Source organism: Prionailurus viverrinus, chromosome F1 (genome assembly GCF_022837055.1).
Source record: "Prionailurus viverrinus isolate Anna chromosome F1, UM_Priviv_1.0, whole genome shotgun sequence".
NCBI lineage: Eukaryota > Metazoa > Chordata > Mammalia > Carnivora > Felidae > Prionailurus > Prionailurus viverrinus.
The window spans coordinates 40,923,567-40,938,365 of NC_062577.1; the positions used below are offsets into that span (position 1 = coordinate 40,923,567).

The 14,799-nt window shown below is 52.8% G+C and overlaps 1 protein-coding gene across 2 annotated transcripts in view; it reads left to right on the forward strand.

Annotated features, from left to right (window-relative positions):
• NFASC (neurofascin) overlaps positions 1 to 14,799 on the forward strand; it is a 182,938-nt gene that overhangs the window by 120,857 nt on the left and 47,282 nt on the right. For both annotated transcript variants that reach the window (XM_047840931.1, XM_047840930.1), the window contains exons 7-10: positions 583 to 753; positions 11,001 to 11,112; positions 11,498 to 11,682; positions 13,008 to 13,139. In XM_047840931.1, coding sequence (XP_047696887.1) covers positions 583 to 753; positions 11,001 to 11,112; positions 11,498 to 11,682; positions 13,008 to 13,139 — 600 coding nt within the window. The remainder of the gene's footprint in view (positions 1 to 582; positions 754 to 11,000; positions 11,113 to 11,497; positions 11,683 to 13,007; positions 13,140 to 14,799) is intronic.

Here is a 14,799-nt window from a genome sequence, read left to right on the forward strand (position 1 = left end):
CAAAAATCATAGATAATGTAGTCAGCCTCCTCAGCCACTCCCAGGATGTCACTAATTCTAAAAAGCACCATTTTCATATGTTAACCATCACGGACATTAGGAAGCACCCAAAAATTGATGGTGCGTATCATTGATTAGTATGTATCTTGCGATTATAATTGGTAGTGCTGGTGGGAGTAAGAGCTTCAAATAGAAAACAAGTGAATTTGACTCTTGATTTGGGAAGCAAATCCCTCCCTCTGGCTCGGGGCCAGAGTTTTCTCTGGCATGAACAGGAGGTGGAAACGTATGGCCATAGAGCATGGGTGTGGTGGGCAGACCGGTGTGAATCTGAATCCTGCCCTTCCGTCACTGCTTTTGCAACGCAGGACACATTAAATCCACCAGGACACATTAAATCCACCGCTCTCTTATCTGTAAAATGCGAATAAGCCTTGCCTCAGAGTTGAGAGGATTAGACCAAAGAACGTTGAATTCCTGACCCACCGGGCGCCCTGTTGGTCCTCGATTGCCAGAACTATCATGATTGTATTACTGTTACCATTGCTGCTAACCTCCCTCTGTACCTCTGCTTCCTAATAGCCATGGAGCCCATCACCCAAGACAAGCGCGTCTCCCAAGGCCACAACGGAGACCTGTATTTCTCTAACGTGATGTTGCAGGATATGCAGACAGACTACAGCTGCAACGCCCGCTTCCACTTTACCCACACCATCCAGCAGAAGAACGCGTTCACCCTCAAGGTCCTCACCAGTAAGTGCAGGTCCCTGCCGGGGGCCAGGAGCCAGGGGCACAAGCCCACTGAGCTCATGGAGCCCCAGGCCCCTGGGTCTGGGGGAAGCCTTGTCCCCGAGACTGACCAGGGAATCCTCCCGGCTCATTGTGCCTCAGCCACGTGAGCCACTTGAAACGACATCTCTTCGTTCTGAAGCCTTGGGTTAAACTTGGTCCCGCTCTAAGTCAGTGCCTCTCAAGCTTCGGTGTCGGCCCCAGTCACCTGGCCATCTGGGCAACCATCCCAGGCTCAGCCCTAACCTGCCTCCACGGTCCCGGCCTCCGTGTTCCCCATTAGCTCTCTAGGTGCCCTGGACACACAGCGGCATCGGAGAAGCACTGCTTCGAGTGGCCATCTGGCATCTCTCTCGTGCACTCAGCTTGAGTATTTCTTTTATGTCTAGCCGTTGTATGGTTGTCTGTACTTCTAGAGTAAAGCCATAGTACAGAATAGCCAAATTAGTAGGGACACCGCCATGAATTGTGCGTGATTCTGTAACACGTGTACGCTGGACCGCATGGAATGACTGCGTTTGCAAGTTGCAGACTTATGTTCTGGTTTTGTTTGTTGCCGTTTTTATTTCCTGACGCCGTTTGGCTGGTGCCAAGGGGAGTCGGCATTTCCCGATCCGCTCAGCACCGGTGGCCCTCCTGGAGGAGGAAACCTAGTCAGTTCACAGAGATACTTCTTGCCGGGGCCCCGCCGGCCTGGAGCTCTGGCTTCAAGTCCTCAGCCTGCTTTAGGGCAATGGGTTCAAAGTGGCCGTGGTAGTTTGCAGCGTGGGTTTGTAACAGGCCTTCTCGAGAGGAGACCTCAGTCTGTCTGACTCAGCTGTGAATGCCGTTTTCCACACCGTGGACGGTGGTGGTTTGGGGGGAGGCCAGGCAAATGGCATCACATAGGCACCGGCAGCTGCCGCAGGTGGGTGAAAATAGCCTGAACCCCAGAGCCCACACGCCTCCCAGAAGGGCGCGGGGAGAGGCCGGGGGAGCTCACTCCTCACTCACGACAGCTGGGGGCCTGGCCCCCTCGTACTGTCGTCTTTCCTCAGCGGTCCCTGCCAGTGATGGAAGCAGGGGGTACTGAGAGCCCCCAGCCCCACACTCCGTGTCCACCGGGCATCGGGGTGGACCCCCAAGGAACAGCTTTCTTCCTGCTCCCCTTCTCCTGTATGGAAGTTTTTTCCCTTTTTTTTTTTTTTCTCTTCATTTTCTTCTCTTTGCTTTCTCACTCTCTTCCTCCGTCCTTCTTCCTTTCTTCTTTTCTCCTCCCTCATCTTCTTTCTCTCTGGACCCCATTTAACCCTCCTCCAGCCCATCTCCCCCGCTTCTGCAGCTCCCGACGCACTGTTCTAAAGTTGGTGTCAGGCTGCCCATAATTTGCTAACCAATAGGATGGCCAGAAACCCCAGGAAAAGCCCCGCGTGCTCCTGGCAGGATGACCCAGCTTCATTCTGCTTGCTGCCCCTCGCTGGCTTTCTTATTCCGGACCCAGGCCCAGAGGGGACCCTTAGAGAAGAAAGTTGGGCTGCCTGAAGTGTCTCAGTGCACGTCAGGAGCAATCAGCTGCCAGCTGGCTGAGCTGAGGAGGACAGTGTGGTCTGCCCAGGACCTCGGAGTGGCCTCTGGAGCCAGGATGCGGCTGGCAGTGCTGGGCAGTGAGGGCAAGATGCTCACTGAGCCAGTCCCCGGACGGCCTTCGGTGCCGTCACCTGGATTCCTTTCTGCTTGCCCGGTGTGATGCTGAAAGTCAGCCTCCTGTTGGGGGAGTGAGTCAGGTGACCTTCTGTGGTCCTCAGTGTCATGTGGGGTACACGCAGGGCGATGGAAATGGTAAAGCGTCTTCCTCTGTGGAATGAGGCAGCTAGAGATTCTCAACCTTTAGAAGTTCGACTTTCCAGAAACATCCTTTTCTCTACCAGAGGAAGAAAAGGATATTTATTTCTGCTTCATTTTGGGGTCCCCTTCGCCACTGAAAACTCTTTCCTCCGAATGCCGAGAACCCCCCAGGTGATGAGAACAGAACCCCGTCTGCTTCCTGGAGTTCTCCCAGGGGCAGCTTTGGCTGGGAGCAAGTTCTGGGCATCTGAGCCAGCCCAGAATTGGGCACAGTTGCTTAAAATAGCACAGTTGTGCTCTCTCTGCTTTCCTGCCTGGAAAGGACATAGGCTCTTTCTTGTACCTCCAGAACCAGGTCTGGGGGTGGGAGGCAAAATAGCCATGCTAGGACAGCTTCAAAGTCTCTTCTCACCATGCCCCTCCACCACCGTTTGCCCCGTGGGGGAAGAAACCAATCTCATCATGCCTGATTTTGCACTACTTACGTAAAAGGAAGGGGGAAAAGGTATCTGATACAAAACACTGGGTGATCTGAAATCATTTTTCAAATTTGTTTTGGGTTGCGGTCAAAGACAAACAGCAGAGTCGGGCTCACAAAGATGTGCGTGTCCTACTCTGCCCACACCGGAACAGGTCCCTTTGGGTGCCTTCTGCCACAATAAGAGGTGACCGTGGTGAAGGAGGAGGCTTCTCTGCTGAGGCAGACAGTGAAGCACTAAGCCTGCTTCCTTCTAATGTCACTTCTAATCTAAGTGACACTCTCAGGAGTCAGAAAGCCTCCCTGAGTTTCTCAGCTGTGCTGCAGAATCCACAAACTGTGAGGTTAGTTCCAAGCTCGGAGCACTTCTCTGCAAAGAGGTGGGTTCTGGTTCACCTTGGTCGCATGGGAGCCTAGGAGCATGAAGCCAGGGCCCTTTTAGCTGTGTGCCCCTGTCCTCCCAAGCCAGAGGAGGACCGTCCCCTCCCAAGGCAGCCTCAGCCCCTCCTCCCCTCTGCCACCCTGCCTCTTCATTCCGCGGCAGGCTGGATCCCACCCTTAGCTCCAGGTGACCCCAAGCCGACTCTCCAGACTGGCTCGGACTTTTCAACAGGCCCCATCTTAAGGGATAGTTCTGAATAATGCACATCTCCCCTAGTGGATGTTAAGCAGATTTGGGAAGCGATGCAATACGGTCCCAGCGAAGACTGTTCACAGCCTCTACAATCGGTTGTAACACGATTTGATCTGTCTTCAAATATGCAAATATTCTGGCACAGCGCCTTGCCTCCCTCGGGCGGTTGGACTCTGTCCCTGGCTTCTCAGGGCTGTCTGCTTGGCTTCCAGTCGGCTGTACCCCCCACCCCACCCCCTGTTGGTACCATCAAAACTTGAACCCAGTAGCTGGACGGGGATGGCGGCAGAATGAAAAGCACAGCCTTGGCATGCTTCGGTGCCCTGTTCCAAAATGTCTTTCACGGAGGATTAAATGCCCAAGGGTCTTAATTACCTAACGTCGGAACCAAAGCCGCCGACCTCCTGCTGAAGGGATGACTTCAGCCCCAGCCAGTCTAGGAGCTCTGAATCTCTAGCTTGGTCAGCGGGTTTCTCCCATCCAAGTGTAAAACTCCTAGCCCATACCCTCTCTCTCCTGTCCCAGGCTCCCTTTCTCTTCCGAAAATCTGAACCGCAGCCTGGCTCTCTCTGCCTCCCTGGAGTAGAAGGGGTCCTTCTGCCAGCAGTGACATCTCAGAGACCAGGGTGGTGCCCGCTGGTCAGGTGGGCTGGGGAGGCCGGGTGCTTCTCGCTGGCAGCCCGTGATCACCGGGAGCTGCCAAGGGCCCCTGCGTCCCTCTCTCTCTGTCTCTCTGTCTCACTCTCTCTCTCTGTTGATGAACTGTATCTCTCGGACTGTCTTCTCTCACTGAGCTCCCACCACTGCACCTTACCTTCTCAAGGAGGGCTCTGCGCTACCCCCCTCCCCCCAAGAGCTGGCCTGATCCAGAGTCCTGGGCACTGAGGATTTTGATGGGAACTTGTTCAAAAGACCGCTGCGGGATTCCACTAATCCTTATCTCATTTGATTGGAAACATAGGATCAAGCCATTAAAGGTCAAGCCTAATTTCTTTCATTAAAAAGAAACTTATCTTATTATTGCCTTCTTTTGCAGGATTTAACCTTTTCTTCCCTTTTTTGGGCTGTTTTATGTTGCTTGTTCTTCACCAGGCACGTTTCCTTTTCAAATTTGCCGTGTCTTTCCTTTGCAAAAAAAAAAAAAAAAACACCGGTTGTTTTTGTGGCTTTGCGTTTCTGTTGTTCTCTCCCCGTTTATGCCTCCATGAGCTCTCCGTGGCCTCCTGTTTGCTCACCTTCTTTTGTTTATTGCAGACAACCCCTATAATGACTCGTCCTTAAGAAACCACCCTGACATATACAGTGGTGAGTCGCCGCGGTAACCTTGGGAGTAACCTTGCCTGTCCTAACCCCAGTTTGCCTAACTCGACTGATACCGTGTCATTAACTCACGCCGGGTGGCAGGGCTGACAGTTGGTCAGACCAGGGTAGGACTTCAGAAGACCTTTTGGGAGGACTCAGTAGAATCTTAGGAATCAGTGGCGGATGGATGGAGAGCATCTGAGGACAGATGCGTCCGCACGCACGTTGAGGAGGAGACGGAAGTCTGGTTCCTCCTAGTGGTTTACAGTACACAGAAAGCTTTGTGGTACATTTAGTTAACTCCTATGCGTCTGGATGTGAATTGCCTGCTCTGCAATCTAGCCTTAGTTACTGGGGGTGCCGTGTCACAGGCTCCGTGTGTCTTTAAAATCCATCTGGCAAATATGAGTGAGAGTTCACTGCTGAGTTCTCTTTTAAGGTAAGTATAAAGGAAGACGGACCATCCGTGGCTCTCTTGCCTGGGTCTCTTCTCTCCTCCAGCAGTGTGCACAAATGGGTGGGTGCCCACCCACCCACACGCTTGCAAGTCATGGGACACTTTCCATGAGGCATATTTCTGACGTAGCCCACAACTGGTTGCTCAAGCTGATTAGTAGCATCATTAGCTATTTCCACACCTGAGCCCCCACCCCCCACCATGGCTCAAGAATGTCTTGTTTCCCTTGAGCAGCCAGAGGAAACATCATTTACTGGCTTTGGCGAGGCAGCTGGCCCCCATCATCCGTTATGCCTTGGAAGCTGAGGCTGTAGGTCCCCAGGGGGGTCATTGTGGGCTCAAATAGATAGGAAGTGTCTGCATTGTGATGTGCTAATATAAACAATGATTGGGGTCTGGAGTGGGGGGTGGGAAGGGGGAGTGTGAGCCGGGGAGAGAGGCAAAGGCTCTAACTTGGCATCAAACAGGTAGAACCACACTGAGATTCTGCCAAAGAGATTTACTGCCCAAGGAAGCGGGGGACCTTTGTTGGATTCTGGGCATTGTTTGTTTTCAAAATAATGGGGCCAACTACCGTGGTGTCAAGAGCCCCGGAGCACTGGTGTGGAATGTGCCTTTCTCTAAATTGGATTTCAGATAATCTATTATGGAAGGATTCTCGAAGCTAGAGTGTATCAGAGCCAGAAGGTCCCTTAGAGACCATCTGGTCCAAACTGCTTGCTTTGTGTAAGATAAACTATTCAGGGAGGCATTGTTTTATCAATGGGATAAGTTTGACTGATTCCAGCCACTTAAATTTTGTGACTAGTGGTAGATGTGATTACAGGTGAATGAGTGGGAGTTGTAAGAACCATCCAGGGCTATGAAACGAAACAAAGCTCGCAAGAACTCACAATGGAGATGGACCGCCTTCTCCTCAATCCAAGGTAGAATGAATGGGGTTGACCCAAGGATGAAGCCAGCTGGAAGAGGTATAAAGTCAAAGTGAGGCACATGGTGAACAAAGGACAGCTAGGTTGAATGCTTCTAAAAAGAAATAGAAAGTGAAAAGGAAGGAAGATGAAGTCCTTCCTGAGTGCAGAGTTGGACAGAGACAATGCAATGAAAAATGCCCAGTGCATCTGTCTGCTTGGCCCCCCGTAACGGCATTTTGTTCTAGTGATTTCTACAATGGTTTGGTATCCTCTGAACATACGCCAAATGTCCAATGACCTGCTCGGTGGCAGGGGGAAGCTGGTCTGAGATTGTAGCTTGCCACTTGGAATTCACCCAGGCAAGAGAAGAGTAGGCACTCAAAGGTAGACAGCCTTCCTTGGATTAAACACAGGCTCCGGAAGGTACCACTGAGTGACCTCAGGCAAGTCATTTAATCTCCTTATCTGTAAAATGGGTATGTTACAGGCCCCAGAGAATTGTCATGAATGTTAAACAGGGTAACGTGCGTATGGTTCCCAGCACGGGTGTCAGACACATCAATGATTAGTACGCGTTAGCACATTACTGGTACTGAAGGGAATGGTTTAGTGTTGACTCAAGTTAAGATGGACACAGAGAACCTGAAGAGAAGCCAAAGGAAGAAAGGCTAGCCCAAGTGTGGGAAGAAAGTACTATGGAGGGAGGAACTTGAAGGCAGACTAGAAGAACAAAAGCTATTCAGATCTTCAGCTGTGCTGAGAACTGAATAAAAAAAAGCTTCAACTGGGGTGCCTGGGTGGCTCAGTCCGTTAAGCATCCGATTCTTGATCTCAGCTCAGGTCTTGATCTCACAGTTGTGAGTTCAAGCCCTGGCTTTGGGCTCAGCACTGGGCTCTGTGCTGGGCACGAAGCCTGCTTTAAAAAAAAAAAAAAAAAAAAAAAAAACTCCAACTATTGCATAAGGGATTTGGGTTATACTTATGGAAGAGATTTCCTGGCAGTGGAAGGTATCAAATGTTACTAGATAAAGAGATTTTTTTTTTTGTCTTCTGGGATTGTTTGGTCAGCTGTTCCTGGGGCCAGAGAGGTGGATGAGATACCACGGATCCAACCTCATGAGTCCTTAATTCCGAGAATTGAAAGCAGCAAATGTGAGATCCAGCTGCCCCTAAAAGCTGTTTCTAACAGAGGTTCTTAGATATATCCGATGCATTGAACTCTCTTCTGCTAACCCACAGTACTTGACGGAGGGGGGCAACTCAGATTGTCAGCAGTCTTGACCTTTCCTCTCATAGGAGTTGACCAAAACATTTTTTCATTGGCCCTTTAAAGCCAAGGTGGCCGAGGCAGTATCATCTCTTGAGGTGTCCCCCCTGGCCAGATTCCCCTAGAAACCCACGAGCCTGTTCTTGAACCACAGCCTGGGAGAGCAGGAAAGGATGGACTGTCCTTGGGCTAGAGGTCAGAGGGGCCCATGTGGGAAACTCTTCCTGAATCCACCGACATGAGCTTTGGCATCTGGGTTCTGAGTTTGATCAGGTATTTGGTCTGACCCCAGCCCTGAAGAACAAGGAGAATAAGAGAAGCATCGTCTGAATCCCTACCTCAATGAGGGTGGGTGAGATCCTATGACACCCTAGGAGACAGTCATCCTCTACCATTTAGGGTCCTATAGAGTAATCACCTTTGTCTTGGAGACTCTTCCTGAGTCTCCTTCTCCAGGGAAAGAAATTAGCCATCTTCCCTTGGGAGAAGTGGCCCCAAAGCCCCCAGCTGGCTTATCCTTCATAAATTATCATTTATCCTGTCATAAGTTGGCACCTGCTGCAGCTGACCAGTTTTTCATAACCTCTTCTTTGGGTCCAGCCTTCTAACCCTTCATGATACCATGTGTCACCCTGACTCCTCTTCAAGCCTTCCGTGGCCTTAAGAATCCAGTTGAGATGCCTTTGGCGCCTCTTCATTCCCAGCTCAGCTTCTCTTCCACGTTGGGCTTGAGTTTATTTAATGGCCACTGAGGAGGGATGGCCTCTTAGCTAAGACAATGGGAACAATGTTTAAGGAAAACATAGTGGAAGAGGTTCATCAGGGTAGCTCGCTAAGACAAAAATGTCTTTCTCCCTCACCTCTTTTGCCCTTGGATTTCAGTTTTCTTTGGTTTGAGTAAGAAAGATACTCCCAAAGCTGGCTGTCAGAAGCAGGGACAGATGGGATATCCATCTTTAAAGAGGCGATACAGTATAGTGTCAGAGCACACACTTTGGTGCCAAATGGTCCAGAATCCAAAACACAACTGACTTGTGACCTTGCCAAGTCTGTGGACTCCATTGAGCCTCAGTTCCCTCTGGTGCAAATGGAGGTGGTCCCCCCCCCAGGTTTGTTGTGAGGATGAACATGACTATGACTATGACGTCTAGAGAGAGCTGTTAGCCCGGGCTTGGCCCGTCATGGATGCTCACCAAATGGTGGCCCTGATTATTGCCTCTGACTTTTAGAATGTTCTTCCCTATATTTTTTGAACCTTGGCTTGTTTCCCAGTAGCTTCTCCTCCTTTGGGATAATTCTGTGGTTGCTAGCCCACATCCTACGAACGGGAGTATTGCTATAACCTTTTTATAGTCACAGCTCCCAGCATTGTCAAGGTCCCCACAGCGAGACTGTTCATTTCTCCTCCGTCCCATACTTACTGCTTTGCTGGCCAAGTGTGCTTGTGGTGCTGTGTGCTATGGTGTGAATTAAATGTCCACAGGGTCTCGGGCTGGTTTCTGCAGATTTTGTCCCTGCGTGGGAGGAGTATGCCAACTGAGCTGGCTCTCCCACGTGGTCCAGGGGTTCCCCACATTCAACAGACTCACCAACCTCACACCAGAGCCACCTGCCCTGAAAGCTCCTTCTCCTCATAGTTCCCTTGACCTTGTGTTGTCTGGACTGTTTGGGTGATTCCACGCTAATGGGTGGGAGGAAGCTGCTGCTTTGTATCAGGCTTCCTTGGGACTGAGAGCTGGCTGCCACAAGAGTTACAGACGGTAACCAATTAACCCCATAATGGATTAACCCGTTCAGTAGCCACTGTTGTATATGTGTGTGCCGGTGGGACAAATGAGGACCTCTGCAGAAAGAGAGATAACACGCGGGGTAAACTGTTGCCTTCTTGTCTGTTCTCTTCTCCCCTTGAATCCATTCATCCCACAAACACCGACTGAACGCTCGCTGTGTGCCAGCCGCCTAACTAACTCTCATCATTTCTTCCCCTGACAAAAGCATAAAATAGACACCAGCTCTAGGAAATGCACTCCCCGATGGCTAATGGAGAGAAGCTGAGTGCCTCTAAGACGGGAGCCCTGCTGACCCAGCCGGGCACCAGCCTGTCCAACAAGCCCCTTTAGGAGACACCGGTGTCACGGAGACAGGGTTCCCCCGCCACTCTGTCCTCGCTGCCAGCGCCCGTTCACAGCCCCCCGCCGGGAAGATGCCCTTGTTCCCCTTCCAGGCATCTCTGAGGGCTCCCGGCCCCTGGCAGCTCTGCCTGCCTTCTTCCTCTCACCTCTCCAGCTGAGTCTAAGACCCCTACACCTCTGGGCAGGGGTGCCTCCTCCAGCTTCCCTTTGCTTTGGGGCTCCTGGTGGGAAAACCCTTGCTCTTCTCCCTTCGTCTTACTGTACACAGAGCTCCTGGGGAGAGGTGAGGCGCAGGTAAGGTGGGGTCCGCTGTGCTGGGGGTGTGCCCAGACTTGCATGACCCCGTCCACAGCCAAACGGCCATCCTGGCCATGTGGATCTCCGCGAGCCACCGGGCCTTCCAAACCCACGTGCACGTCACTGATGGCTGCTCCCGCCTAGTTGAATTGTAGATCACCTCCTCCATCTTGGCTGCCACTCCCCACTCCCCCTCCCCCAGTCTCTCACATCCAATTAACACCCTCCTCCCAGCCCCCTTCCAGAGTCATTAGCGAAGAAGCAGAATGGTCTTGGCCCCAGAGTGATTTCCTGTCATCTCTGCTCATTCATTCTCTCCATGTCTTTGCTAAGCCATCAATAATGCTTCCTGCATCTCTGACTGTTCATCTGGGTCTCTGTGGCTTCATCCCAGCTCCTTGTCTCCAGGGTCGCAAAGAGCAGGTTGTCTGTCCTGTGGCCCAATACAGGTCTTCTCGTTCATCCGCTGCTGCTGCTGAGACGGCCTCCCGGTGGTGGCCACCGCATTGGCCTCTGGGGTCCCAACACAAGATGCTCCAGGAATAAACTGCTCACTGCCCGGGCAGCCCCCTCCTCCTTTCCCGGGAAGGAGGGGTTTTCCTAACAAGGGAGGAAGCCGGGCTCCTCTTGCCAGAGCCTTTCAGAACTTAGATGTGCTCACACACATGTGCCAGTGGGGCCGAGGAGCCCCGCGCTTCCTAACACACCTCTCTTAATGATGCCCCGGCCCCTGGGCGGGGGGGAGGGGGGGGGGTTCAGCTGGGAGGGTCCGGGGCTTGGTGCCTCTGAGGGTAAGGGAGTAAGCAGGGGGCGTGATGACACTTCTTTCTAGCCTGACCGCTTTGGCCTAGCTGGGTCCACCCTCTGGGCAGGAGGCTCATGAGAGCTCCTTCTATCCTGTTTCAGCCCGAGGAGTTGCAGAAAGGACCCCCAGCTTCATGTACCCCCAGGGCACGGCGAGCAGTCAGATGGTACTGCGTGGCATGGACCTCGTGCTGGAGTGCATCGCCTCCGGGGTGTACGTACAGCTCGCACCCCCACCTCTGGCCACCCTCCGGGAGGACGCGGGTGGGGGCTTGTGCACACTCTGTTCTTGCCACGGTTTGGGGGGCAAAACATCATCCTCTCCATCCCGTTCTGGCTGTTTCCTTCATGGGTAATGGGGAAGGGAGATGGGTAGGCATCCTGGACGTGTGTTAGAACCTCACGTGACTTTACGTAAGTCCCTCAGTGCTCTGCAGCCGAGCGTCCCCTCTGTATGGGGGAGGTCGGCTCTCATAGGACACGCGTCCTTCTGGGCCCAAGTCCACTTTAAGGTCACCTGGGTGTCCCAGACTCTGTAGAAGAACAGCAGGGCCGCAGCTGGTGATGAGTCCGTGTTTCCCGCTTGGTCCCTCTCCCAGCCCAACACCAGATATCGCGTGGTACAAGAAAGGTGGGGACCTCCCATCAGACAAGGCCAAGTTTGAGAACTTTAACAAGGCTCTGCGCATCACCAACGTCTCCGAGGAGGACTCTGGAGAGTATTTCTGCCTGGCCTCCAACAAGATGGGCAGCATCCGGCACACGATCTCGGTGAGAGTAAAGGGTACGTTGTGTGTATTTCTCATTATGCTGATTTTGCCAGCCCTACATGCCACGACCACCCTTCCCTCTGGGGGGCGGGCCGGGTGAGCAGGGGAGACCCAGCAACACTCTGGTTCGTGGTAAGTGACCTGCCAGGGACGGTGTCACCCTGTGGATGTGAGAGAGAGAGAGAGAGAGAGAGAGAGAGAGAGAGAGTGTGTGTGTGTGTGTGTGTGTGTGTGTGTGTGTGCACGGTGGGTACTAAGGGAAAGAGACCCACCCTGACCATCACCCACCTCTCTGTTGTGCCCAGGGCTCCCTCCACAAGAATGTACCTCCATGGTCCATTTGGATTTCACCCAGAGCCTTGTCTTTCTTTACTTTTGCATTTTAATTCACGGCGTGTCGTTTTGGCCCTGTGCTGTCTGTGTACTTGTGTGTGGTTCTTTTTACAAATGGGGAATTATCACGACCCAAATTGTTTTTTAAAAAAAATCACTTCCCTCTCCCCCGAGCGCGGATGGCCCCCCTGAGCTATCGCGGGCAGTGAAGCACGTGCCTTTCTGGGTCCCCGCCACAGGTGGGTAGGGTGCACCAGTCGCCTCTCAGCCCGGGGCCGAAAGGACGGTGAGGACGGTGAGGTCTGATGCCAATAGTACAAGAACTTCCGTAGCATGCGGTCAGCTGATCCTGTGACTTTAGTCTCAGCACGACACTCGGACCGAGGGTTCTTGGCCTTGTTGGGGGCATCAAGATCTTTGACAACCCGATGCAAAGGAACTTCTCAGGAAAAAGTCCACATGTCCACAATTAGAAGGGCTAGCCAGCTCTGCCCTAACCAGAGCCCAGTGTCTAAAAGAATAAATACGAGGTCTTTTCTAAATGGTCAGATCTTGCAGCGATAGCCATAGAAACCCAGAGGGGCCAGCCCCGTGCGCACTTGACCACCTTCCCTGGCTCGAGCCCTTGGGTGCACATCATGAACACCTGTGGGGCTCTAAAAGCATTTGCTGCCCAAGCCTCCTCCCCTGAGGATTCTGACTTAATAGGTCTCCGACAGGCCCCAGTGTCCGTGTTTGTTAAAAGCTCTTCAGAGGATTCTAATGAGCGGCCCCAGTTTAGAACTATTGTTCTGCGAACTCAAAATAGACCGGGTGGCATCTGTGGCTCCAAGCCAGCCAAAGGCAGGCTGGACTGAGTCATCCCATGAGGATGAGCCCTGGGCAGGTGGTGAGGGCCTGGAGCTGGCACCCAGGGGCTCCTGCCTTCCTAGAGGGAGCCGGTCTGGTGTGTTTGGCCTGCCCCATGCCGTCTAACCCCCCTGCCTGCACTGTGTTTGTCTTCCAGCTGCTCCCTACTGGCTGGACGAACCCAAGAACCTTATCCTGGCTCCTGGCGAGGACGGGAGACTGGTGTGTCGAGCCAATGGGAACCCCAAGCCCACCGTCCAGTGGATGGTAAACGGGGAACCTTTGCAATGTAAGTAACGAGCCGTGGTCTCACCCGACTCCGCTGTCTCTCCTGTCTCTGCTGAGGCTCCAGATCCCCATCCCTCTGGGCCAGCCCCAGTGGTCCCAGAAGTGAAGTCAAAGAACAGCCCCTTGGCTGCTGCTTCTGGAGCGTCCCATCCCTGTGGACACCTCAAGAGACAGGAAATCTGCCTCACCTTTGTGCGAGAGGACAGGAAACCTGTCGGTAGTTCCCCAGACCCCGCTCTCTGCTGAGGGCGAAATGAGAAGCAGGTTGGATGTGAGGAAGAACCTCCCCATGACAGCAGAGACGCGCCAGCACAGTTAATGAGTATGCCCAGATTTGGGGAAATTGCATCCTGCCTGATGGCTGGAGTAGGTGATTCCAGGGCCCCTTCCAGATGGGGCTGTTGGTCGAGTTTTCCCGTCATATTCTCGCCAGTTGCGTTCACGTTAGAAAATGTCCTTGTGGATTTCCATGAGAGTGCAGCATGCCCGCACCGTCCGGTGCTGAGCACATACCTTCCCCCTCCCCGCCCCGGTCAGTGTCCTTCCACTGCTGAGCACATAGCTTCCCCCACCCGTCGGTGTCCTTCCACTGGGCACAAGCAGAGACACGGACGCCGCCTGCCCTCTGCTGTTGTGTCCTGACAGCACTTTGGGAACAGGGCAGACAAAGGCACCAGACTTCACAGCACCATTAAATAAATGCAGAGCCCAGGACTTGCAACTGAGCTTTGGCCCTGGAAAGGTCACCGGTCACTTAAGGGGAGTGACTGAGAGGAAAGTGGGCTCCGTGAGAATTGCCAGGGAAGGAGGCATTGAAGTTGCTGGCGTTGACTTCTTTGTGCCTTTTTGCTGAGTGGGGACTCGGGGACGGGTGATAAGGATGCTGACCGTGTCTTCATTTACCTCCTGCTGATTCCCCAGTTGCGGGCTGACACTTGCTATCTGTGGAGTGGCGCCTGAGGGGCCAGACCTGGGGTGGCCCTCGGCCCACTGCTGCTGTGGGTCTGAGCGATGCTGGATGGGTTCACAGACCATCCAAGCCAAGGCACCCGGTCCAGCCCAGGAATCTTAGAGCAGAAAGTCACCTTCTAGCGAAAGATGGGAAGTGGAAATTCTTTACACTTCTAAAAAACTATTCATAGAGCTCATTATCGTTCTCTTTTTTTTAATTTTTTAAAAATTTTTAAATGTTTTTTAATTTATTTTTGAGACAGAGAGAGACAGAGCATGAACAGGGGAGGGACAGAGAGAGAGCGAGACACAGAATCCGGAGCAGGCTCCAGGCTCCGAGCTGTCAGCACAGAGCCCGACGCGGGGCTCGAACTCACAGACCGCGAGATCGTGACCTGAGCTGAAGTCGGATGCTTAACCGACTGAGCCACCTAGGCGCCCCCCCCCTTTTTTTAAATGTTTATTATCATTCTCTTAATAAGCTCCTCAGAGTGGGATGGGAGTAATTCTCCCCCGTTTGACAGAGAAGGGAAATGAGGCCCAGAAAGATTTATTGGTTTGTCCCAGTCCCAGACTGACATGTGAGCAGGACTGAGACCCTGCAGCCACTCCTCAGCCCCGGCCGTCTGCATCACAAGCCAGCCATACTAGAAGAACCGTGGGAGCAAATGTTCTCTCTCGGTTTAGGATACGTTTCTTGGGATGATCAG